This window comes from Buteo buteo, chromosome 15 (genome assembly GCF_964188355.1).
Source record: "Buteo buteo chromosome 15, bButBut1.hap1.1, whole genome shotgun sequence".
In the NCBI taxonomy this organism is placed as follows: domain Eukaryota; kingdom Metazoa; phylum Chordata; class Aves; order Accipitriformes; family Accipitridae; genus Buteo; species Buteo buteo.
In genome coordinates, this window is record NC_134185.1 from 7863816 (window position 1) to 7891400 (window position 27585).

General features: G+C 39.2%; 1 protein-coding gene across 2 annotated transcripts in view; it reads right to left on the reverse strand.

Annotated features, from left to right (window-relative positions):
* Positions 1-14793: 14793 nt before the first annotated feature.
* PHIP (PHIP subunit of CUL4-Ring ligase complex) overlaps positions 14794-27585 on the reverse strand; it is a 118324-nt gene continuing 105532 nt past the window's right edge. The window contains exons 36-40 of one of the 2 annotated variants that reach the window (XM_075046491.1): positions 26588-26740; positions 24251-24414; positions 23498-23775; positions 23028-23189; positions 14794-21150 (exon numbers count right to left, since the gene is read on the reverse strand). In XM_075046491.1, coding sequence (XP_074902592.1) covers positions 20510-21150; positions 23028-23189; positions 23498-23775; positions 24251-24414; positions 26588-26740 — 1398 coding nt within the window. In that variant the 3' untranslated portion in view covers positions 14794-20509. Of the gene's footprint in view, positions 21154-23027; positions 23190-23497; positions 23776-24250; positions 24415-26587; positions 26741-27585 lie in introns of both variants that reach the window. The other variant, XM_075046490.1, reaches the window with a different exon arrangement.

A 27585-nucleotide genomic window follows, 5' to 3' on the forward strand; every position in this document is an offset into this window, starting at 1 on the left:
GAAATTGCCTATTAGGCTGTAGGAAAGGCTGAGTGAGGGCAATCCACAGACCTTTTCAACTTGAGATACAGGCATGACTCACCATTTGCAATTAATCGCAAGTAGACAACTTTCAAATACCTGATTTTGTGAACTTGTTACCATCAGTTCCCCTAATCTGTGGGGAGAATTAGCCCGTCATGCAGGTGAATAAAGCAGTCTGATATCCTAAAGGCTAGTTTACGCAAGGTAAACGTCTAAGGTGAAGTATCAGTTTCTCCCCATGGACTATAAAGGAAACCGAAGGTAGCCAGCTGACTGACATAATGAAAGATGCATTTTTTAGACACATAAGTTAGAGTGATCAGAACCCAGTTTTAAATACTTATGACACTTATCTGGGACAGCATAGTTCCCGCTCCGAAGTCAGGCACGTTAGCACATTTTGTATTACAGTCAGTGGCTAAAAAAGAAGCAAGGACTGGAACTAAGGCTTCTCTCAAATAAAAGGGGTAAGAGTGTCACACTGGTCGGCCCCATCGATGGAGGGGGGTCCTTTATGTGCAGTGGCACAGTTTCTAGAAAGAACATGGGGAGTCTTCAGGCCAGCCTAACTTACACCGTTCCTCTCGGGGGTTCTCCTGAAAGGCAAAAGATGCCAATTTGAATCTCCCGTGTTTGACTAGACCAAGCATCTCCCGTTAGATGAATGGTTCAGCTGCTTGCTGTTATTTTAAATACAGATACTGCCACTATCTACTATTTAAAAGAAGGCATCCACAATAGCACTGAATCACTTGCAAAAAGCTGTTTGTATGTGGCATGCATGCTTGAAGGCTGTTTTCCAGATCAGTCTCAGCAGCAGCTGAGCCGGAGCTGATTGATATGCAGATTTTTCAGAGTGGAACTGAAAAACCAATGTACTTTGCTACAGCCAGTACAGAAAGATTAAATGACTCGTCCAACTTTGATAGGTCAGTGAAGTCCTAAAACAAAAGTCCATGTCTGCAACAGCCTGTACATAACAGAAGTCTTGTTGCTAAAACGCTTAAAAAACTAAGCAGTCGGATACTCTGAAGTAGGCAGTACCTGTCTTTGGTCATTTATCACCTTCCAAAAACACATACTTGAAAGTAGAGTAGTAATTTGTTTATCTGCTTTCTCTATTAGTTTTCACTAACTTTGCAAAATAGACAGTATCTATTAAGCCAAAGGTCAGCCAACTTTTAAACGCACAGGATAACAAACAAGTTGGAACTGAATAAAAAATGAATACTGCCTCTAATCCCATAATAATTGTTATCTCTTCCTCAGGAATGTAAGCTGTAGATTTGCCAAATCCATTTGCTTTGTTAATTAGAATTCAATAGTGAGGAGTATCTTTTAGATCCTGTAAAAATAGAAGGAAAATAAATAGCCTCAAGGGGAGGTGATGACTGAAAATTGCATTATGTAATCAGTTAACTCTCACCAGGCATACAGAACCTAAACCCACTCCATATACACATACAGCAAGTTCATTTTTATGATCTCACCAACATCAGTTTGGAAAATTAAATATATAGCAATCAAACCTGTAATATGTGAAGTTCTTGGCGTATCTGAAACATTTTTTAATAGTCAAGATTTTAATTAACATTTTCTCCCATAGATCTTGCAAGAAACATGACTTAGAATATCCCTGCTTTTTGTATATAGGTCCTATAAGAATTTGTTAGTCACCCTTCTTCCTTCACAAGTGGCAAGAGAGAACACCGGAGAGAAAGAGGCAAATTCAGAACATAATACCACCTCTGACAATCTTGGTCCTGATCCTGGACAGCACTAAGGCAACTGACATGTTTATATAAAAATCTTCCAGCCAAGAAAGGAAAAGTATGGCTTACTATTATTTTTACAGTGCCTATGAAAACAAATCGTGGGCCAGGGTCCCACCATGCTCACTACTGTCCATAAACATTCCTGCCCAAATTAACCTGCAATCTAAATACAAAAAAATGATGGATGAATACAGACAGATAACTGGAGTTTATGAAGCAGTTTGTATCGATCAATGTGACAGGCAGTGGCCTCTGCTCAACAATTTAGTAAAGAACTGAAAGTCAGAGAAAGGCAAGGAAAAATTGGGCTGAAAGCCTGGCTAATGTTTAGAGGGGATTTGCAAGGACCGAGCTTAGTAGTTGCCTTGCAAAGGTCAGAAGGCATTTTGCATAGCTGATGCATGTAACATGATAGGCAAAGGCAAGTTAAAAAAACCCAGAAGACACATATTTAAACCACGTCATGACTATTGAAATTAAAAAAACAATAAAGATGAACACAAGGTCACTGGGAGAACGGAACAATATAAGGTACATAAAAAGAATCAGAACGCCATAATGGGGAATTCATGGGTGTTCGGTCGGTGACAACAATACTGAGAGGAGAAAAGAAAGCAAGGATGCAGGTGTTTTAGAAGCCAAAGATGAGTGGCAGGTGGATAAAATTACAGCAGGGAAGGAACAAAATGCACAAAACAGGACTGAATGTCTGCTCCCAGCTGAACATGAATTCTCTGCTACAGGCAGAGTTTCTCATTTTTTTCTCATTTTCAGTCCTCTTTGACTTAATGATCAGTGCCTTCCTGCCACTTAAGCAGCATGTCAGCAGCCAACCCACAGAGTATGCAGCACTGAATTATCAGACCAGCACTGTCAACAAAGATTTAGCATCTGATTTTCAAATACAACAAGGACTTAAGCTAGAGAATTTCAAAAGCTTCAAGAATTGTAACAAAAATAAGTTGTTAAATAGATTTACATTCCAAGTATCCAGATCCCCAGAAACATTGCTTTCTAACTGGAATTCATTAAACACAAAGGATTACTTGCCTTTCTTAGGTGCAACGGAGATGTTACCAGTTATGGATGATCAGATAAAAGATGTTAACAGCCTCTCAACTTTAGCAGCACACCAGGAGAAATCCATTCAAACATTGTAGGTTCACACGGCTACTGTAAATACAACTCTGTATTAAAAGTGAGTCATCTTAATTCGAGACGTGTCCAGTACAACCTTGACCAGCGAAGCTTAACCAGTCAGTGCTGCAAAAGCAAAGCTCTGCTGGGACAACAGCGCAGAAGAAGTGGAGGTACCGCTCAGCTGCACGGGTGATATGGGGCTCTTAAGTATTTTCCATTAAGTTAGCAGGAAGTCTGTCTGTAAGAGTGTTTCTGAAGGTTTTTTTAACCTGTGTTATTCTGTGTATGTATTACTAAAGCAAGAGTTTAATAAATTCAAACCTGTTTTGCTGGAGGATATTTGGTTGTAGCCATTCTTCTGGACTGTTAGCTTTTACATCCCATCCAACAATGACTCCCGAAGAGCCAAATCTTTTATGAACTATGACCTGTCCCCCACTGAACTGAATATATTCAGGCTTTGGACTGTGAACATGAGTTGATTCTAGTTTAACAAAGAAAGAGACTTAGCAAGGATAAGTGTTTGAGGAAGTATATTAAACATTTAAACAGAAAGTCTTCTGACTTCTGCCAGAAGAGAACTGACAATTAGGCTAATAGGTGAAGACAGACAATTAGACTAATAGGTGAAGTAAACAAGGGAACAGGTACTTTGGTTTCTTTTCCCCCCAGAATATTACCGTGATATTTGACAAAGCAGCATCCACTAGGGCAGGCATTTTTCTATTTGTATGCCTTTGGTATTACATAGGAGTCTTAACAGAGTTTGGGAAAGTATAAACACATGTATGTATTAACAATTACTTATGCCTTACAAACTATTTTACAGTGCTTACACATACTAACCGATTATGCCATTACTTTTCTCCAGTTTCCAGTTTAGGTCACAGAATTCTTCTATTCAGTCTGATTGCAGGGAATTATTTTTCAAGAGGCAGACTGATCAACTGTTTCTTTTTCTTTTTATGAAGTTGATCTAAATCAGTTCATTTCTATCAAGTGAAAGCTATACCACTGTTTCATACATCAATACAAAATAGGCACACTCAGATCTATTTGATAAAATAGATACACACATATAGTATATCATATTGATGCTGTTATACAACACACGGTGAAAAGGCCTTGGATTTTACATTTTCTGTTTTGCTTACTGAACATTATCAATAATGTTTAGAGAGGAAAAAAAAAAAAGAGTACCATTTACAAAGTATGTAAGGAAATCCACTATAGAATACCTTATAGATGACAATACCACAAGCACAATCCAAAAGGATTGCAAAGACTCCAATACCTGCAAAATAAGAATGGAATGGGTTTCTGCTCCATTGTTGCCACTTTTAGTTTTCTTTTCTCCATTGTACCAATTCCTAAAATGTAAAATTAATAACCCAATATTCAAACAAGTTCTTTAGAAACTGAGTTTTAGGATAATTGGCCTTCTGATTATTACTATCTTAAGCATTTGTCTGAATAGAGGGATACTGCAAAGCCTTCGATACAAAATTCTTCACAGTTTGAAGCCCAGATGAGAGTTTTACATTAAAACCACTTTTAAGAAAAACACAAGAAAAAGAAATTTGTTCCAACAGGAAAAAGAGTCTGAATCTAATTTCTTCGGATATGTAGCTCTACAGGTGCATTAGAATTTTGATGTTTTTTCATTGCCATTGTGAAAATGAGAAAGTGTAAAGAAACTATGAGCAAACTGAACGTTTCCTGGGGAGGGGGGAGCTTTCAAATATTCCTTCTGCTGGCAATGTAACAGGAGCAGTCTATGAAGAGATGTATTTGGGTTAACATTCTCCATCCATACCAGCCAGCAACCTGTTAGTGCCAAAGAACTATAGGTTGTCCTAGTCTCTTTCCTCTTTTATGGTGGTCACCAACTTTCCCTCTTTTCAGTCTTACTCCCTTCACCCTGCCCAGAAGAAGTAAGAGCAGGTTCCACAACTGTGCAAACAATGCTTTTTTAAAAAGTCTTGGTTTAGCGCAGATCTGTAGGAAGACTTAAGGTTGACAAATACCTTTTAACAGAAACAGGAATAGGCAAATACCATGACTTGTCAGACTGCATTGTTGAAAACAGCAGCTAATATAGTATGTTTGGAAGGTCTCAAATGTCACTGTATTTTTAGGATAACCGATTCTTCACATTGTAAGATATTCAGAAGACACAAGCAGCTCCAGCTATATACAAATAATCAAAAGACCGTTTGGTCTTTGAAGGCTTTATCTTTAGATAGGTATGCCTGGAGCTTTCCGTGAAGCTGCAAAGCAATTCATGGTGAACCTAAGAAAAGCACGGTTTCTCTTTCCATTCATACACCATCCCCCTAGGTTTTCCTGGGGGCAAAACTAGGTCTGAATCTTCCACGGTTCAGAGGACTTGACACCCTTGATTATTGTACATGGATCAATAATAAAGGATTTTTGAAACTCCAAACAAGGTAAAATCTTCGGAGTATTTCTACTGTACAAGAACTAAATCTCACAGACAAGCCCTTTAACCTCCCCAAACAAGTCCAAGCAACTGTCTTCTTAAATTAAAATGGCCTATATATAAATGGATATACTTTTACTTTTTCTAGACCAACTCACTGTCACATGTCCAATAATCAAATTTCACCTTCTTTCTAAACGCACAGATTTCCCATCTGCATTTTCTAACTAAATTTCAAGTTTTCTTGAACTACCATATGCAGCATAAGATGTCCATCTCATGTTGTAGGATCTGATCCTACAAACACGTAGCTGCTTACAATCATTAATGTGGTTGATTATCCTGACTTCACAATCAGATAAATTTAAGGTGGAGGATAACATGTACAGAAATACTGCCATGATTTACATTTAGTTTCGCATGGAGTTCAAATTGCATGTTTGTGTAGGATATAGGCAAAAGTTTTTCTTAAAACTGGTAGAAAGTTCCAAATCAGTCTCAACAAGCAAATGAGAGACACCTCCTCTTTGTTACTTACTTCACTCCTAGAGCACACCTTCCTGTTAAGAAGAGGCCGTGTTTGAAATTTATCTGTAAGTGCAGACAGTATGTAACATCCTACCTTGTCTGTGATAGCCACAGAGTTAAATGATCTGCCCACACATCCAGACTCAGGTAAGATTTTGTAAAGCTGCTCCAAGGGGCAATTATCCCTCAGTAGTAAAAATGATCATCGCATTGTTTTAAAAACCTTCTCTAGTATTTTTATATATATTTTTTAATATTTAAACTTTAAGGCTTCGCTTCTGTAGTGAACAGGAAAAAGAAGTCAGTGACGAGGAACAAGTTCACAACCACACAACCAATGCACTACACAGGCTGTATTGTTAAAACCAAGTCACAGAAGTCTCTCTTCGCATCGTTCATCTTCAAAATACCAACATTTGCAGTGGTTACCACTATCAGATATTTGGACCTGATGTAGTATTCTCCACTTTACATTCGGAAATAGATGCGGGCGACCGTGTCAATATATACTACTTAATTCAATGTCATACCAGGACACCATACTTACTCTATTGGGTTTGTGCGGCAAGGTTTTGGTGGCGAGGGGGCTACAGGGGTGGCTTCTGTGAGAAGCTGCTGGAAGCTTCCCCCATGTCCGACAGAGCCAACGCCAGCCGGCTCCAGGACGGACCCACCGCTGGCCAAGGCCGAGCCCATCAGTGACGGTGGTAGCGCCTCTGGGAGAACAGGTTTAGAGAGGGTTAAAAAAAACCACAACCCTGCTCAGCAGAAACTTCAGCCAGAGAGAGGAGATGTGAGAGCCCCAGCCCTGCAGACCCCCAGGTCGGTGCAGACGAGGGGAGGAGATGCTCCAGGCACCGGAGCTGAGATTCCCCTGCAGCCCGTGGAGGACCCCGTTATGACTGCCTTAAGTCATTTACTGTGAAAGAGTTTTTGTTGGTCAAGACTCTGTACTGAGTCATACTATGCAAGCAAACCTATTTTAACAGTAAGTGTCAAAAGGTAATGGAAAGCTAGAAATAGTCTTACTAATCAAACACGTCGTTTCCCCCTTTTCAAAGGGACATAACCCATAGTAACATATATTGGAATGTCCAAAAGCAAAACGAGATTAAGGCACAGCTGTGCGCTCAGGCAGATCATACACAGATTTTTATGTGAAGAAAATAACAGTTGTTATTCAAATTTTGAAGGACATCTTTAAACAACTAAATACAGTCAAATTAAGCCACAAAAATGTCTGAAGTATGATTTGAATGTTGTTTTCGCGGAGGAATGGCCAATGCGTCCCACCCACACTCCAACTTTCCAGGACAAAGCGTCACTGGGGATGAGAAAGAGAACTCTCTTATAAATAAATACAGTAAGGAAGGAGAGACTTACAACCTTTCTGTTATTTGGATGCGCTGAGCAGAGTCCGTTCTGTACCACCGGGACATGAAATAGCGCGCAGGAAGCGCAGACAGCGGCACGATTCCAACAGGAACTTTCTTCAAAGACACTTCCCTGCTCTCTACTCTGAAAAGAGGAAGGGGAAAAAAAAAAAAAGAGACAAAAAAAGCAGCCGTCAGCTTTGTTAGCTGTGTAGTACTTCAAAGTTTCCTTCAGATTGTTTTGTTGGTTCACAAGACAATATACAATCTGCACACACGCATTTCTGTTACAGCCAGAGCACACCTAAATTAGGCCAAACGGCATTAGATTTGAAGGTAGTTATAAAAAGCAACAGAAGACTAAAGTAGACAGCTTCACAAGACAAAGCAAACGGAAACCTGGTTAAGAGTTATACAGACATCTCTCTCGTCTGGAAAAAGAAAAAAAAGGAACCAGGAAGCTGTATGGTTGTCCAATTTGCAATGGAAAGCTGCCCTCCATGGACAAAATTCATTGGGTTGCTTTATCAAGTGCATTAAACTTGTCTGACATATCAGATTGATGGCCTCAAAAAAAACCTATTTACATTCAGTGCTTGTTGCGCATATGACAGAACAAAGGGGGGAAGGGGGAAAAAAGGGGGGGAAAAAGGGGGGGAAAAAGGGGGGGAAAAAGGGGGGGAAAAAGGGGGGGAAAAAGGGGGGGAAAAAGGGGGGGAAAAAGGGGGGGAAAAAGGGGGGGAAAAAGGGGGGGAAAAGGGGGGGAAAAGGGGGGGAAAAGGGGGGGGAAGGGGGGGGGAAGGGGGGGGGAAGGGGGGGGAAAGGGGGGGGAAAGGGGGGGGAAAGGGGGGGGGAAAGGGGGGGGGAAAGGGGGGGGGAAAGGGGGGGGAAAGGGGGGGGAAAGGGGGGGGAAAGGGGGGGGAAAGGGGGGGGAAAGGGGGGGGGAAAGGGGGGGGGAAAGGGGGGGGGAAGGGGGGGGAAAGGGGGGGAAGGGGGGGGAAAGGGGAGGGGAAAGGGGGGGGGAAGGGGGGGGGAAGGGGGGGGGAAGGGGGGGGAAAGGGGGGGAAGGGGGGGGAAAGGGGAGGGGAAAGGGGAGGGGAAAGGGGGGGGAAGGGGGGGAAGGGGGGGAAGGGGGGGAAGGGGGGGAAGGGGGGGAAGGGGGGGGAAGGGGGGGGAAGGGGGGGAAAAGGGGGGAAAAGGGGGGGAAAAGGGGGGGAAAAGGGGGGAAAAGGGGGGGAAAAGGGGGGGAAAAGGGGGGGAAAAGGGGGGGGAAGGGGGGGAAGGGGGGGAAGGGGGGGGAAGGGGGGGAAGGGGGGGAAAAGGGGGGGAAAAGGGGGGGAAAAGGGGGGGAAAAGGGGGGGGAAAAGGGGGGGGAAAAGGGGGGGGAAAAGGGGGGGGAAAAGGGGGGGGAAAAGGGGGGGGAAAAGGGGGGGGAAAAGGGGGGGGAAAAGGGGGGGAAAAGGGGGGGAAAAGGGGGGGGAAAGGGGGGGGAAAAGGGGGGGGAAAAGGGGGGGGAAAACAAGAAAAAATTAACCTGCAAAAATAAATAAAAGTAAATCATATTTGCAACTCCCTTATTTACGTCCTTTTTTCCTGTGAAGGTGGACAAGCGCCTTTAACCTGCTACGAACAGGAATCAGGAGGAAGTTCTCCAGCGTGAAGTTTATGCAAAAGGCGTCATGTTCTAAGATAAACTTTTAACCCAGGCTGGCAGCGTGGCTGTAACCACCCTGCTGGTGTTTCCCAGGGCACTTGGTGGTCCCTGGGCCTGGTTTGTCAGGGACGAAGGCGTCGCTGACACAGAAGCGTCCTGCGGGGTTTCGGCAGCGCCCGCGCCAGCCGTCAGCAGAGCGTCCCTCGGGGCTGCTGCGCGGGGGCCGAAGCCTGTTCGCAAGTCTCCTCTTCGTCAGGGATTTCTCTGGGGTAAATTGAATACCCATCAGATTTGTTGGTGACACCCAAATCAGAGAAGGGGCCAACAAAAAGATAGACTCGAACTGCAAATGACCCAGAGACGTGAGAGTAACGGGAACATTACAGACACCAGGGGAAATTCGGCAGTAGCAAATGTTGAGTCTTGCCAAGGGAGAGGAAATGTTCTGGCCGTCTCTTTTTGCTTACTGAGCACATCTCTGTAAAGGCCAGCACCGTGAAAAAAAGCAAAAATGTTATCGAGCCGTAGCTAGTTCAGTAATGTAGCTTTTCATTGTTTCCTCAGCAACATATCGATTCGTTATGTCTCTTCTTCATTAATAGGGCCTGTAGTGATAGGACAAGGGGTGATGGTTTTACACTAAAAGAGGGTAGATTCAGACTAGATATAAGGAAGAAATTTTTTACAATGAGGTTGGTGAAACACTGGCACGGGTTGCCCAGAGAGGTGGTCGATGCCCCATCCCTGGAAACATTGAAGGTCAGGCTGGACGGGGCTCTGAGCAACCTGATCTGGTTGAAGATGCCCCTGCTCATGGCAGGGGGGTTGGACTAGGTGACCTTTAAAGGTCCCTTCCAACCCAAACCGTTCAGTGATCCTGTAAGATGGGAAAAATCATGCAGCATCTCCTCCACTATGTCGGACGGAGCAGAGGAGTGGTGTGAGCTTTTAAGTAGAGCACGTTGTTGGCTTGAACAGTCTGACTTGGTGCTTGGGCTGAACCCAGTTGTCTTGGGCAGTGGTTTTGAGCCTGGGGCCCATGAAAGATAATTAAGAAAAGCAAGCATAGTATCAGGAGGCTTACACGCAGCATCCTGGGGCACGCGGTCAAACAAGGATAATCCATTTTTCTAGTGCATAAAGTGCTTTGAATTCCTGTGCCTTAGCTAGGCAGGAAGCTAAGGGAAAAAAGCATCAAGATTTGGCACTGCTGCTCTCCCTCCTCCGTTGCTTGTGTTGCCGCTTGCTGTTCTTCCTCTCTCCTGCCGTCTCAGGGTCTCCCCTGAGACCCTCCTTGCTTAGGGGGCTGCCTGCGTTCGTCAGCGGTAAGGCTGGACAAAGATAACGAGCAGTTGGCAAAAATTACAACAGTGATTTCAAGACAGCCTTAGTGGAAAATACATCATGTGGGAGCTAAGTAAGCGGTCTTAGGGTTTTGTTTGTTGGTGGATTTAAACCTGTGCAACATAGCAGGTACGCCCAGTTAAAAACTGACATTAATACTGACCTGGACTAGAACTACAAACTTAACCTACGAAAAATACGTTTTTAAAACGTAACCGATCCAGTTGTTTCTCTACAGATAAAATATAGTAGAAATAGCTTTGGTTGGATAATTTAACCATTATTCTTCCACCCCATTAAAATTCCATTATAGGGGGAACATAACAGGTTAAGTTTTCTGAAGATATTTAGGAATAGCTTATCACAAACATGTCACAGACCATGGCCACATCAACGCCAGAGAAGATGCCTGCTTTTCTCCTACACTGTCACTGCAGTAACAGAAGAATGAGTCTAGGACCCAAACAGGAAAAAAATTGAAATAATTTATTTCTTCTAAGAGCCCCAATTTCCTTCCAAGCCTAGGCAGCATCAAAAGGCAGAACAACTTTGAATAACAGGAAGGAAGAGAAACAGGGACAGAAAAGGACACTTGGTGTCTGGAAAGCCTTTCTCCAAGTGGATGCTCGGGGCTCAGACTGCTGTGAATAACGTTTCTAGCATTTAAATGGGCTAGCTAGGTTTGAAGGCAGCAACTCTCTGAGGAAGAAGTGATAAAGAGGTTGAGATGATACTTTTGCTGTTACTCGAATAGAGACAATTTCCTGCAAGACAGCATATTCCTACCTAGTGGCAGAAAGGTTATTTGTGCAGTGGGAAAGTCTCTCCATACATTCATGACATGAAAAAAAAATTCAAAGTTATCGGTGAGCTGGTGAGGAAGCTGCTCCAAGAGGAGTGTTTGCAATCCTTCTGCACATCTCTGGCTTGTATTAGAGATCTCTGCAGTCATCTTCTGGGCAATGAGGGTCTGTCCAGCAGGTGAGGAGCAAGGCTTCCACTGTAACATTACACTATATATATGCTTATATACTTTTCCTTTAAGAACGAGGTACATCACCTCATGTAATGGGCCGAATTATGTTTTATTGGCTTCTGGTGAAAAAACGGCTGTGACTTGACAGCATCAGCGGGGTGTCAGGTGGTTTGAAAGCAATCTAAATCCACAGACTTTTTTGTGAATGATACAGGAAGCGGTGAAGAGGTGCTGAACTAGTTTTTTTTCCCCTGCATCAAGTCTTTATCTGTTCTTGGCAATGGTATGATTTCAAGTTAAGATTGCTAAAGTCAACCTTTTTATTGTCCTGGACTAAATATGTACGTTTTCAAAAACTAGAAAACATTTTCTTCCTTTTTTTTTTTTTCCACAGCATGTGGAACTGTTAATCAGCGAACTGCATTTCTGCCATGAGTCTTCCCTGGCGATAACAATCCCCTAAGGAGAAGAGAAGAGGCTTAACAGGGAGTCAAGGGCATCAAGACAAGAGCAAAAATAAGGTCAAAAGCTCACAAGAAGTTTTGTAAGAATGTAAGTTTTGTAAAAAGGCTAGACACAATGCTACACAGACTGAAGCATTTTCCTGGAACATTTCCAAAGCCAGAGGAAAATTACAACTTGATGAACTAGCATGTAAGAAAACACCACTGTCCGTAAGACAATTTCAGATGTTCTACCTTTAAGACAAAGCTTATTTGAATTTTCTAATTATTTTCCTAAACAATTTGACCTCTCGTTTCCCTTAGAACTTTATCAGTTTAGTATTAACATACATTTTATAACCTGAAACCCTTTACAACCATTAAACAGAATAGAAGTTGAGTATTAGAGTTTTAATCCTTCCCAATGTACTTGTGCATTCCGATTAACCAATGTAAGTGAAAGACAGCAATAGTACAGAGAGCACATACATCCAGCTCTTCATGTTGAGATTCTAGTTCGGTAAAAATATGCAGCGTATTGAAAGATGCTGGTATGATCACTAATTAAAGAGCTTAACTGTTTTAAGTAATTTTGTTCTGTAAATGTCCTCAACACAGAACCTTGGTGAATGGGCAGGTTTTGACAGCTGTATTCCCTTTCTTAGCAGTTCATGGAAGCTTACTCTACCCTCCTTAATAATAAAGAGAATGCAAATTTTGAATTAGGATGCTCGAATATGAGAAAAATAACCCCACTAGATTTCTCTACTGTAGAATGTAAACAAAGTAATTCTTCCTAGTGTTTTAGTCATATTCTAACTACCTTTGCATTTTAAGTTAGTCTTTATTATTTTGAATATCCTTGTTCAAAGTCAAATTCAGAGATGTGAGACAAAGCACAAATTAACAGATGAGGCTGCCTGGCCCCTGAAAACTAAGACTCAGTTTGAACTTGGTATCTTCAGCAATATGCCTCTGCAGAAACTTCATGCTGAATGAATTGATTACCTGCCTCCACTCTTTTCCTCGTTTTTTCACTCATGTGCCTACACGCCGAAGTAAAATGAGAGGCAGATAGGACCAAGTTTAGGTAAACCCTTCCCATTTCTGAGACAAGAAAAGGAAGCACGAAGGAAATTTGTATGGCTGTTACCAGATTAGAAACAGCATTCCTGAATACTCTACCCTGTCCTCCCTTCAGCACACCAAGAGATTTCGAAGTACGAGAGAGAATTCATAAATCCTCACTACGCTCCTGTGAAAGAGCCTATTGTGCAGGTATCTAACACAAGATTTGTCTGAGCTAGAAAAACAACCTGACATTTTGGGCTTTGAGTTTACCGTCCACAGTAGTAAAACCCACAAAAATTGTATTTTGCATGCTAATTTTGTGTACAATAACTCAATTATATGCCATTTAAATTCCAGTCACCTTCTACGTTGCTTGCTGGCTTAGTTCTCTGGCTCTTGCTTTGTTTTCACGTGTGCTTCAACTAGAAACACTGATTAATTTTTAAAGCCTTTACATTTTGCTCATTTGTCTTTGGGAAAAATGACAAACACACTCTTTTGCAAAGCTCATATTGATTGCTAGAGCAGGAAAGAACACAGGTTTTGGTACAAGAACTTTTTGCTTTGAAAACAAAACGGTCAACTTCAAGGATAATTTCCTTCATTTAATAAGCATTATGATCTAACAGGAGTAAATGGTATTAACAAGGTAATGAAGCATTAGTACTGGCACAGTCAGCATCTAGCTGTCAGATACCAACATTTCACAGCATCTGTTAATCCTAAGCAAAGTCTTGATTCCTACTTAAACAACCACACAGTAGGTTTCAAAAAGACACCTGTCACACAAGCGAGGAGAGAACTGGGATAAAATTGTATTTTAGGGATTCTGTACAAAGTTACACGGAAAAAGATCTTTTCAAAACAAAAAAAACCCATCAACTGCTTAAGACTATTCACAGTAACAAAACTAAAGCCCTGGACATGGGGTGGCTTGTTTTTGGAAGAGCACACCACCATTATAATAATGCTGGAATACTCAAGATGTATACGCAATAGAACTACCACCTCCAGTACATAACAGAAACATGGAAGGAAGCATATATTGCATTTTCAGTATTCTCAAATTATTTCTCTCCAAGCAGAACATGCCAATTACTAAAACTCACACAGAGACTTGAGACAACAGAGATTTTTCCTCATATGCTAAAACAAGTTTTGGCTTTTCCCAGACTCCATGGTGGACATGTCTGGAAAGCTACAGGGAATTTGGTTGGTTCTGCCAGGACCATTCCCTGATCCTGCTGCTCAGCAGCACACGTACCTGCATCTGTGAGGCGAGTAAGGGCTTCTTCCACCGCTTCCTTGTGATTTCAGGTACGGTACATAAGCAGGAGAAGATCACCTGATAAAGCAAATAACACGTGAAGTTAAACAGAATCCACATGGTGCAGTATTTGAAATACCAAATATTTCTTTCGTCTCCCATCTATTGAGCGGAAACATGCAGATACAAGCAAACCAACCCCACAGCACTGCGGAAACACCTCCTGGATTGACTTTTCTGTGCATCACCCGTTCAGGGCAGCTAGACTGGAGCCCAGTGCCCTACCTGCAGGGAGGCGGGGGACTTCTCTCTGCTTGGCTCTTTTTACCTTCTTCTAGCATTGTTGGGAAGCAGAGATTTCCACATCGACTGGATGTAGCTCTGGCACAACATCTGAGCAGGGATGGCTCCTCGGGAGGACGAGGGGTACCCTGCCGCACACGGGGGAGCGAGCTAAGAGGACTGGTAACGGGGCGTCTTCAGTGCCACAGGCTAGTGCCTTTCTATTGCCTCCAGAACTGCAGGGTTTAGTGAAAAACGCTACAAAATAGCAAATTTTGGTCTCTGGCAGAGAGTGCTTTGGTTGTCATGATTTCGTCTGTTCCCACATAATACACTATACACCACACTACCATATGCTGCTATACCGTATTCCACGAGAAGGCAAAACAAGCCGCTTTTAGGCTGTTTTGAAGAACCCATAAGCAACTGTCCCATAACACAGTACATCACTAGATAGAAACAAACACTGTTGGACAGCTTAGAAAAACATGTTTTCTATTTATTTAAAAATAAGTTTGTAGTTACTACATTGCAGTGACAGTAATTCTTACACATACATTCTAGTTTGTATAAAAGGATTCAAAGTATTATGCATCAAAACTAACATAGAAAGTGTCCACATAACAGTAAAGAAATTTCCAATCCATATGTACAAAAAGAAAGGGCACTGTTATCCTGGTGAGATACTTCAGGTTATAACATGATAATCCAGATTTCTGGAAGAAAAAAACCTTGATAAAGCTAAAGAATTATAGTTTCCAAAACTGTTACTCATTACATACAACAGATTTGTGTTTTACATAATTCTGTACAAAATAAGCATAATTTTTAATCTGAAAATGTGTCAGTTTGAAAATTAACCTTTCTAGGTCATTTCCTTGAAGTTGAGCTCCATTCTATACATATTTAAACATTATGACAGAATTTAATTCACACAAGATCATTATCCAGTTGTCCACCACACTCTGCAGTTTTAGTATGGTCCAAAAATGTAACTTCTGTACGGTCTCAATGTATTAGCAAACCAACACACGCAGTTGTAAGCACAAAATAGTACATGTACATCATACAGGCATGTGTACATGATAGGTACTCATATTTCTTTCTACTCCTAATTTGAATGACCTCATTCTTTGTTCTTTCAGGGCAGAAATTCATAGTATAGTACTACCTTCCCTCCCTAAAATGTATCGTTTGCATTATTTGAAGTGAATTTCCTGATGTATTTATCTGCATTAAAAAGGATCCAAATGACTACTTGTCTTGCTACCTACCTCCTAAAAGCTATATTTATTCACCTTTATTTTATTGCAGCATGTAAGGTTCCTCTCTGGAGTGCCTTGAGGCTGTTATAACCTTGGGAAAAGGGGAGGTGAGAAAAAAAGGCAGCTAATCACCTTTTTCTGCAATTTGTCTTTTAATCTAGCTTTCCTGGCGTGTTTCCTCCTCTAACACACTGTAAAAATTACACGGCTAATTCCCACATTAAAATTAACACAAATGCAAGAGTACCTGGACGTTAGCTCTGGTTTAAAAGCTACCTGTTATTTCCCCCAGACATAGTAGAAAGTGTACAAGCTGTATTCCCGATTCAAAACCAGGAAACTACATAAGCTGTCACTACCAGATTTGTTACTGGAAACACATTGTCAAGCCTTGGCCAATTTTATGAAGTTTAATACGCTTTCCTCTGCATATGAACAAGCATGTATATACAATAATTTACAGCAGAAAACTAACAGCCCTTTTATCAGTTGAATATCTAGGTCCCCTTGGAAACAATCTGTTACAAGAACTTCAGGGGTAAAAGAAAATATATTATATAGTAATTTTACACAGTTAATTTGCCTTCATTAGGTAGTAAACAGAAAATGAGCTTTTGCTGTTTCTAGGTGAGGTTTTAAAGCCCTCTACCTTCTGTATCACAGCACTGTTGCAGAGTTGTATTTAAATTCTTGTTAAACACTCAACTCTCTTCTTAAAAAAAAAAAAGGCAAAAAGGAAAACCTTTGAAAAACTACTGTGGACAAAATATACTACATTAGAGTAAGGTAAGGACTCAGGACATAATGTAATTATTGTGGTATGGCTGTATCTTGACTGACCAGCAAGATTCGCATGCTTCAAATTAAATGCAAATGTTGATGAAAGTGAGCTTACAAACCTCTAACCTCCAATCTACTATGTAAGTACAGGGTGAAAGGGTCCCATCCAGTTAAGTCTATTGCTTTTACAGAACCAGTCAACCATTTAACATGTGCCTAAATTCAAATTACATGCTAAAGCATTTACTTGTAGTCCTTGGACCAACAAATGTGAGCAAAAGATTTAACAATGTGGTGTAAAAATTGTAACGAGCTTGAAGTTACCGAATGGACAGACTGTTTTTTGTTGTATGTAGTCTTTTGGTAAGACAAAAGCCTCTGGCACAGAATCAGAACTGGTACTTGAAAAATATTTGTACAGCAATACAGTGAATAAGTTGCCTCTACACTACAATTTTTTTCTTTATAGCTATTAATATATCCTACGTGCTGCATCAGGGTCCTTTATCAATTAATAGTTTTACAAATATTAAGCCATAGTAATACTTAACTCAACCAACTCAATCTTACAAGTCTATCAACAAACTGATCACATGTACAAACCGGACACTGTACAAATAAACATATGTAAATCTATATCACAGCAGTCTAATCACTGGAGGAAGACATTTTTCTGTAAAGTTGTATCACTGGTCATTGCCGAGTGACAAAGAGCTCTCTAGTTCAATATTGACAATAATGAACACTACTGTGGTAAAATTTAAGTTCAGTTCCCAGAGAACACACTAACAACAGAAACAAAATGGCTAAGAGTTGTTAAGTATGTTAGGCACAAATACAATGATTTCGGTTAAACATTTAGAGCACACTGGTATCACAGAAACAGAAGTTATTTCCTCATCAGTAGTTAGAGAACACACTGTTATTATTAAGATACCACTCAGCGGTAAATACCAACTTTCACTTTTCCCAGTATAGAGCAGAAATACCAGAACAGTATCCTCATATCCATGTCAAATATAAATGAATTTAATGAATAAAACTGCGTTAATTGCTGCCAGGTCTGTAAGATTGTTTGTGTGTATATGACTATGAACCTATGTTATTTACAATGCAAATGTGAAACAAGCACATGAGATTTTGATACTCTGTTTTCTGAACCAGTTGTTAGGTACTTGAGATGGCATTATAAAACATGCATATAACTATAGTTCTTAAATTATTTCAGAACACTGACCAATAGTTTATTGCTCACATTAAAAAACTTAAGACTTTGTAATCAAAAGCTCTTTTTCTGTGTTGATACAGTATGCCACAACAACCTCAAGTAATACATTTTTCCCCGACCAAAATGCACAGTCTGATGGCGACTAAAGTCTCATAAATAAAGTTTGCAACCTAGTGAAATTAAATTATAAAAATATAACTTTTAAATAAATCTGGTATTAATTTCTAATAAATTTTTAGTGTTGTTTCTGTAAAAAAATTTGACCCAAATTATCCACAATTTATTTTAAAAGGAAAAACATTAATGTGTCTAATATGAATTTAAAAATTACTGGCTAAAGTCACCGATATTAGTGGGTGGGAAGCAGTACCCATGTTCTGCAGGTAAGGCCTTCTATTCTCGTAAAATTAAGATGCACAATTTTCTACCTACTGTTAAGGGAACGTATATTATTTCAGTCTCCAAAACTTACATACAAGGTATTTTTGATATATAAATATATACATAAACATGCCATATAAAACATTATTACAAATGGAGTAAATACAGAAGCTGAATTTTAGATATAATCTATTTCATATATTACAATGCAGATAACATCAGGAAATTACACATTTTCAAATGATTGCCTTCATCAGTGAGATTTGACAAAATTAACAAGTAGAATCAGTTAGCTTTGAATTGTGAAGCTGTATTGCAACTGTACAACCATAGCTTGTTATCTTACCACATGTTTAGTGACTCCATTTTAATTGAGTGATAAAGAAATACTTGGTAGAACAAAAATAAATATACCAACAAATGAAATGCAAACTAATCCCTGCTCCCCAAATTCAGATCCATAACAATTCAAAGAGGATCTGGAAAATATTTTAGTCATTTTTTTGTAGCAAAATACATAATGAAGTACATAAAACTAGGTATGGTGGATACTAATTTGCTACCCACAGTAGCACATTTCTACTCCTCTTGGTGCCAGATGCCAATGTTCTTTGTTCAAACATTTAAGCTTTTTTTTGTAACAGAAAATAAAGAGTGAAGAATCAGGCCGCAAATACCTATATAGAATCTGTGCAAATTTTAGGTCTTAATTCTGTATGCCCTCCCTTCCAGATATTGCAGATGATGTTTAAAAAAAAAAGAAATATTATTATTAAGTAAGGGTGTACAGAATTGAGGTTTCATTTCACGTTTATTTTTTCAACTAAGTTAGGGTCACACACAAAAAAAATCTTTCACACTACCCAAACTTCCAAAATAATGTCTAACCAGAAAATTTTGGTTACATTTTTGTACCATACCAGATCTCAGAAAATATGACTACTTCTGTATTTTTTTTCCTTAAAACTGGACAATACTTTTTTAAGTGATAGAAAATGGTATTAAAGTTTGTTTGTAAAGGTATAAAATAACTAAATGTACCATAAACAAATAAATAACTGCTTTTCTTTTCCAGAGCAGTACATATAACAATACATTCCCCTAAGTCATATAGTTATCATTTACAATAGACAACTTAATTTTACTAAGGATGCAAGAAATAATAGAATACAAGGCACAATCATTAAATGGAATTTTTCTTTAGGGTGTATATTGACTTATGTCAGCGTGATATACCATAAAAAGTGCAGAAAAAACACAATGTGCAATGAGACCACTGTATAAAACATGATTGCATAAAAAGTGATTTGGCCTTTTAACCTTATTAATTGAAAATAACCAATCTTCCCCTTAAAATTAAACTATAAAGTATGACATTTTAAAATTTATTTTCAATTCTAGTGCTATCTAAAAAATCCTGAAAAAAATTTATACCTGGGTAATATTTTATATGTATGTGTTTATGTATATATTAATATATACACATACACTCTTCTCTGTAGGTCATTTTAGCCTCTTAAGCATGTCTAAAGTTGTAGAAACAACAATCAATCTGGATCAGAAAGTAAACATCGTAATTCCATACCTGTCCTGTAATTTCCTTGAATCCTTTAACCAATTATACATTTTGTCTAAAACATCTCTGTCAAAGGACCCCACCAGTGCATTATTTTCTACCAAAAGTACCAAAAAGGATACATTTCAGAACAATGTTAACAACTTACTATTTAAAACAATACACAGCTTTTATCACTGCAAATGGTATGCTGTACTGACACTCAAAAAGAAAGAAAGGCTTTCCACTGCACTGATTCTCAGTCTTTGGCACAATAAACAGAGATTTAGTGATTGATACAAGAATCAAGGTCTGAAAAATTAGACATTAGTCAAACTTTTTCCAATGTGGATATATATATATATTTGTGATTACATTTTTGCTATGTTTGGCAGAACTTGGATAAACCAACAGCCTGTGCTAGGCTGCTTTTGCAGTTGAATGTTCCATCACAACTGAAATTAAGCATTTTCAGATCAGCAAAGTTTGGTATTTTTGTACTGAACAGAAATGTGAGTGAATTTACTGCCACTTTTTGCCAAAATCTGCCTTCCTAGGCAACTTGACTTTACAATCAAAGTGTACCTTGCTTGGTCAAAAATAGACTTCTGTTTTCAGTTTGTGGCATTAAAAGTTCTATCACCTTTTTTTTTTTTAATTGTGTGGAGATACTACGCACTACTTGAGCAGAGTAGCTCTCAACTCTGTACGTCAGTCAGAAATTGCTTCAATTATTCTCAACTGTGAACAAAATGACTGTTGAAATGCATAACCTATTTGGAGGGCAATAAATAGCAAAAGTTTAAAATATATATTTCTTTCAAAGAATGTTCTTTCAGTTTATTTTTTGCTAAATTTTTCTCCCCAAATCAGAACATATTCTTCTAACCCATAATAGCAGCAGGGAAGCAGAAGTCTGTTCTGCTGTTCCTTAACTGTACCTGCTTCATAGCATTCTGAAGTAAAACCCTTGGTAAAAATCACCAACCAATTAAATTAGCTTTTGCTTTTTCAGTCAACTTCCGGACTCTGCCTCTGCTAGATGTTCCAAAAGTTAAGGAGGTGTCTTCAAACAATAGCTGCCTTTGCTCTTCCTCAGAGTCATCTTCATTGTAAAAGGCTGTCCTCCTACCCTGGTTTCTAGTTCTCATGTGAGGTTCAGAATCTTTAAGCTCTTCAGACCCCTCCTCCATAGGCTCATCTATCTTTTTCCTCCTGCTTCTTGTTTGCATTTTAACATTTGCAGGAACTAAGAGGTCCGAGCCTGGCTGATGGGTCTTTATCTTCCTTTTTGGCTTTCTACCCCCACGGCCTTTTTTTTGTAACAAGTCTTCCTTCATATTATTTTCAGAAAGAGAATTGCATGCAGTAGAAGCAGAGGCTTCTTCTGGTATATCCCTTGTGGTCTGGATTGTATTCTGCTCTACCACCTTTTGCTGTTCAACCATTTGTAGCTTTTTTGGTTTTCTGCCTCTTTTCTTGTGCACCACTTCACAGCTACTGTTATTAGTCTCCACCTTCGGTTTCCGTCCGGGACCTCTTTTAACTGGAGGTTTTGAAGGCTGTCCTCCATGTCCGTTTACCTGAATGCTTCCTGATGCCAAAGCATTATTCCTGCAATCTGCTGTAAAGAAATGAGAGTACCTATCACATAACAGATTTGCATTTACATACATTTTCACACTGCCTTAATAAAACTCAACTAAAATATCTGAATGGATTCACAGTGATTGCCAATCTGTCAAAATCTAAGAAACCCAAAGTAGAGCTCAAGGAGCTTCATTCTGGTATGCAATGAGGACTAACTTCTAGTTGCGTTTAGTTCAAGTTAGCTTGAAGAAACAAAGAAGAAAAAAGAGAGAAAGAGCGAGAAAAGAAAAAAGAAAAAACAGAAAGAAGCAAAAAAGGAAACAGCTCAAGTGTTTTTCTTGGCTGATACAGTGGACAGAAACTCCTATTCGGTATTTGCAACAGCAAAAAGTTGCTCAAAAAGCATTGCTGCAAGGATCAGGAATGCTTCACAGCAGGTCATCCCTGGAGAAATTAAAAAGTTTCTTTCAGCCTGAGGTAGCATCCTTTATAGCCAGTTCATTAGACCAGGGTTATTTTAACAACAAGCGAGGAAAAGGATAGAAACATGGGAGACTAAGACACACACACAAAAAAACGCATGCCACTTGCACAGATTTCTCACATTAACAGACACATGGCAGAAGGTATTTTCTTGGAGACTTTTATGGGCTATGAGTTTTTCTTAGGTAAGTGGTACTGAACCTCCTCAGTGAGGCACGTCACAGGACCTCTTATGGAAATGTTTTGCTACCACAGCCCTCGCCTAAAACAAGACCAGGAACAGACTTAGAGCCGGCATGATAGTTCATCCAGTCCTTTGATGGAACATCCACGCACAGCTCCTGCTGTGTTCAAATGTGCCCCATCATGCACTAAAAGCACAAGCCTCCCCTATCATACAAGTGGATGTGCAGGAGAGTCAGGATCACATCAACAACATGACCACGATCTCTGACATGACCAAACATCCAGTTGTACAATGGGTGCATTTTTAGCCATGCAATGTGGTAACAGCTGAGGCCTTTGTGAGAAAGCTTGCAAGGAACGGACAGATGATTTAACTTATCAGACCACAAGCTGCTTTTTCAGAAGCATGGAAGAGTAAGAAAGAACAGACAATCCTCAGGGAGAGGAGGACTACAAGGAGTAACCAGATTAATTAGGTGGGGCCCAATTTGCAGACTACTGTTTCTCCATCTCCAGAGAAAAGATGCTTACTGGATCTACCTGCTTCACAGCAGCTTCATAACAGTTCAAAGCTCCTTCATAAACAGGAAAGCTTTTACAACTAGGAGATTTTATTTCAGTCCCTGCAGAAGCTTTGAGTTTTAAGGTATCCAGACATCAAAAGACCAAGCAAGTTCAGTCAGAAGATTACATGATACTTGGTCCAATCAATCCATACAAATATACTAAACAAAAGCAGTAAACACTGCATAGTTCTATTTTGATGTGGCAAAAAATGAAAGAACGAAGTTGCAGCTAGGATGCTCTGATCTTTATGCTCGTGGTTGTGGAGACTGTCATCACACTCAGCGTTAATGACTCAATTATAACCCACGGAAGTTTTATTAGGTAAAACCCACAGGGTTTAAAGTGTGACCCTGCAGAAGTCTGCTTTGTTATGAGTTCTCAGATTCCACAACCCTTGTAATAATTTAAATGAAGGTACAGGTACGTTAACATATCAAAATTGGCTAGACAACACAGTTATCACACCACAGAAATGGTGCTGAGTAGTCAAAATCGTGCTAATTTATCAAGAAGGAAACTAACTGTGACTTGAAGTTGTTCCACTAGACTTCCCTATTCTGCTAAATCATAATGCATACTAATTTCCCCACCCACAAATTATCACAACTAAAGTACAACACTAGAGCTACTATATCAGTAACTGGGGGGGGAAGTTGCAAAGAAACTTCGTACCTTGTTGATTAACAGTGGAAGATTTTACTTTGCGCTTGATCTGCTTCTCTTTCTCGGGATTTTCTCTTGTGGAGTTATTCCTAGTGTTATGACTGTAATCAGATTGACTAGGGATTGATACAATATTCTGGTTCTTGGAATGTTTGGTTGAATTCTCCAGTACTAGAAGGGCAAAAAGAAGATATTATTCAAGTTAAGTAGTTTATACCACATTCAATCTTATCTGGCTAAAAAGGAAGTCATGTTCTACTACAAAAAATTTGCATCAGTGATCTAGAAGAAAGCTTCCTGGATAAAACAACATAGCCTAACTTGTTCGGTTTTCCTCTGAAGAACCTCAAAGGCCCAGCAGCTTGAAAACAGAACCAGTCTTAATTGAGACAAATACATTAGATTCCCAAAAAGCAAGTTTTCTGTTTAAAAACATTCGCAGCTTAAAAAAACCCCAAACAATCAAAAAAACAACTTGCCTGACTTTCCCGACCCTGCAGTAGTATTAGGCTTTGTAATTAAAGGCTTTATTGTTAAAGGCTTTGCTCCTGAAGAAGTAGATGGTTGCTCTGTAACAGCCACATCTGTTATCCCCCTATTGCTTCTAGTGCGCACAAGGGAAGAGGTTTCAGCTGCTTTTCCATTCATCTGAGGTGGCGCGTGTCTCAGTGCTGTTGACCGTGCAGGTGCAGAAGATGAAGTGGCAGAAGTTTCTGCCTTCAGCTGAGGTTTTATTAATCTCCTCTTCCTCTCAGGGCTGCAAAAGGAGTAACAATTTGTATCCCAGGTGACCACTTTTTTATTTTACAGGAATAAATACAATTAAATGCTAGTGTCTGAGATTGTGGGAGTAAAACAATCATCTCTGTATGAAGTATGTTAAAAATATGACATTTACTGTGGAAATTCATGTAGTTGTGAGCCTCTGAAAAGTGAATCTTTACAATAAATGCTATAGTTACATGACAAAGCATGATGCCATCACTATCCTAACGATGCTGTTTTACTGTACATGTTTAGCAGTTATTTGAATTTCAAGCACTTACACTAGGATAGCTCTAAGTAAAGTTTAAAACTCTTCCACATCATAGGGACTTGCATGTCAAAGCTATCATTCTGCAATATAGGGAATAGTAAAGGAAGTATTAAGAAAAAAACCACACTGAATTCTACTGTTTAGGTATGTCAAACTTGCGCAGCATTTCATGAATACTGTAAAGGAGTTAATGTACCTGGATGCAACACTACTGGAAACTGAGCTGCTTCTACTTCTTTTTTTCCTTCGTTTCTTTATTGTATTTCTTTTGTGAAAGCGTAGGGCAGATTTATAATCCGATAAAATAGAACTTATGTGTTCTTCAAAGAAAGCAGAAAGGCGCAAACTCATGCTGTAAATCTAAAAAAGAAAACCCAGTAAACAAGTTTTATACTTTTCCGAAGCATCACTTTACTTATTTATCGTTGAACAATAGCTAGAGAAGTAAACTGATTAATATGGAAATGTTTTAAGGAAATTTACAGACTGTCTCAACAAATTTACACTAATCCCCGTGTAGGTTTGCTTTAACTATTTTCATGGTTTTGAGAAGTGTATTACAACTGAAGATCACGCACAAAAAGAAAATTAGAAAAGTCACCTTTTCAACTGCCTTTCCAGAACGCATCCCTTTATAGCTTCAGTAGAAACGACAGAGAGAGATCCTTAATGGTATATTACTGTATCGTACCCAGGGTAAAGAAATGTAATTTTCTTCTGTATCAAGCTGCGTTCTTATATCCTATATTTGAACATCAGTCTAGTCCTCTTATGGATGAATTGATACTATCAGTGAGTTGGTTCCAACAGGTACAATAAATGTATTAGAATTATGTAGATGCACATTTTTCTTCTTTGTTTTCTTTCCCTCTAGCCTTGGATGATTTAGAGAGAGACCCAACCAAACTCAGTTTAGATCACAACTAGTTATTTGAGCACAGTTGCTATTAATTCTGGAAACAAAAAACACGGGAGTGAACTGTCTAGATGCTTTAAGAGGGGACACGGCACCTTCTTAGAATATGAAACACAAAGACAATATCCAACAGTTGCCTACCTAATGACACACCAGACAAACTGAGTGCCAGACTAAACAGTAAGTGTGACAGATTCTGCTTGCATTACTGGAGAGGACATCCGAAGAAATTTCATAAGAAAATATATTAAAAAAACATATAAAAAATGTATGTCTAATGTGCCAAGTAAAAAAAAAAAAAGGTGACGGGTTTATGTTTACTCTTCAAGTAAGCATCAGTGATGTAAAGTAAGGTGCTAAAAATATCACTGAATGACAAGTCAGAGTAAAAACATCACCATTCAACAACTATGTGTTACATGCACTGAAAGTACATAGGTTCTAGAATATTAAAATTCTTGACACCAGAACTTTCCATTTCTAAATAAAATAAAAAAGAGCTACAAGTTTACTACTACACCAGTCTGTTTGGAAGAAACGTGAAAAAATACGAAAATGTCAGAAGAATCTGTGAAACCACACGGAGCTAAGATACTGTCAAGCATTTTCCTATCTTGGTTTGAGGAGATCAAGAGGAGAAAGAAAAACCACAAAAGAACTCACACCTGCCCAAAAAGCCCTGCCCTTTGATGCAACCAAAAGACAAGGGACTGATTCTTGGGCAGCCCAAACAGCGAGTGGGATTGGCTATTACTGACTGAAGAGAGATCTGTCACTGATCAGTTCTTCTTGCCAATCACCTACTAAGGAATTTTTCCCTGCGTTTAAGACAATAAAGTCCTGATGATTAATTTGCTATTTAGAACAGCCAAACATAAAAGCTATTAATAATTCTAGTCTAATACCTAATGCATATTAGTAGAAGAGAAGCTACACAGAAGCCTTGAACATGTGTAAGCATACATTTATAACTTTCACTGCTAACAGGTACTGCACCTACAAGCCAATTTGAGGGAAAATACCAACAACTATACCACTGGCAGGGCATTTCAGTAACAGGTCAGTAAGAATGGCTTTGTAGGCTCATGCTTTAAGTAAACAGTTCAGTTTCCCAGAAATCCTAAGTGCTTCATTACAATCTCACTGCATGCTGATGAACAGCAGAGAATTTCATTATCCTCTACTCTTTATACCTGGATATTTCAGCTTGGGGCAACCTCCAAAGTGGAGGAGTTTGGGGCTCTGTGTGTGTGTGTTTTGAAAATCTAGTTTCTTCCCCAAAATATCAGTTAAATTCCACTATTGTAGCCACAACCATGTTTCTACAAATCTTTCCTTCAATGTGGCTCTCCCTTTAGATCCATGTTCAAATACTTACTTTTGAAACACACTTACAGAATACCAGAACTTCAGGCATTTAAACAGCCTACATTTCTTTCCTTTAAAATACAAAGCTACACTGCTTTCTCAGAAATATTCATGTTTAAAGATCAGAAATAATTAAACTTGTTTTTATACTAATGAATTACACCGTCTCTCTGTTTTTCTGTCCTGTATTTTTCAGATGTAAGTATTCCTTCAAACAACGAAAAAAAAAAAAAGAAAATGAAGTCTTACCCTTGATCTTTTACTTGGTGTATAGGCCTTGGAATTGCTGAAAATAAGTCTCACATCTTTACATAACTCCATCGGTGACTCATAGTTGCCAGCTTCCAGTGTTTCTCTAACAGTAGCAAAATCCATAGGAGTGTCAATAATATCTCTATAATCCTGTTAAGAAATAGCAAAGCAATGTATTACAATTTTTTTTTCCAAGCCTTAATGTATCATTTTCATTAGGATTCATTGGATAAACCTGTTTAAAGCAAACGTCCTCTTTAAATAGGTATGGAAGACTGCTGAAGACATTTTACTCCCTTATACACAGCATAACTCCTCACAGACATGCTCAACAGGATCACGGTTAGAAGTTAACTGATACAAGATTTAATTCATTTTGTAAACAGATTTACTGAAATACAGAGCTCAAAATTTTGTATCCTAAGGCTTATATTACTGACACACTGTTATGAAGACAACCGTGATATGAAAGTGTGACTGCAAGCCTTCTGGGTGGCTTAACAGCTCAAACTTGGTACTAAGCCTAATACTGTTTTTACATATTAGCTTTAAAATACGAAGTTTGAATATTTGAACCTGATTAAAGGTTTAGCACATCCTTGCTGAAACCTGAGCAGTTTCCCAAATGGAGACCTGGCAATTTAGGAAAAGTAGTAATAAAATATGAAAGCTCCACAGGCTTAAATAGGACCCTGTTCAAGCCCATGACAGAACTTTTTTTCTAGGCTATGGAAGAAACAGGAATATACATATGACAAAGAGCTTAAATACCAAAATTAACCAAAGAGTTAACTTAATCCATCAGAGCAAATAGAACCTGTGTGAGTGCCTCTGAACATTGAACAGGTTTGTGACACCAGGGAGCAGTGTTTCATGCCCAAGCCTAGTAAGGTGCTCTCTTATTAGCTCATTTGAGGATCTCAGAGACAAAGGGCCGCTTGTGGTTGGCCACAGCACAAAGTTTAGGTTACTTCAAAAATCATGGTGCCTGAAAG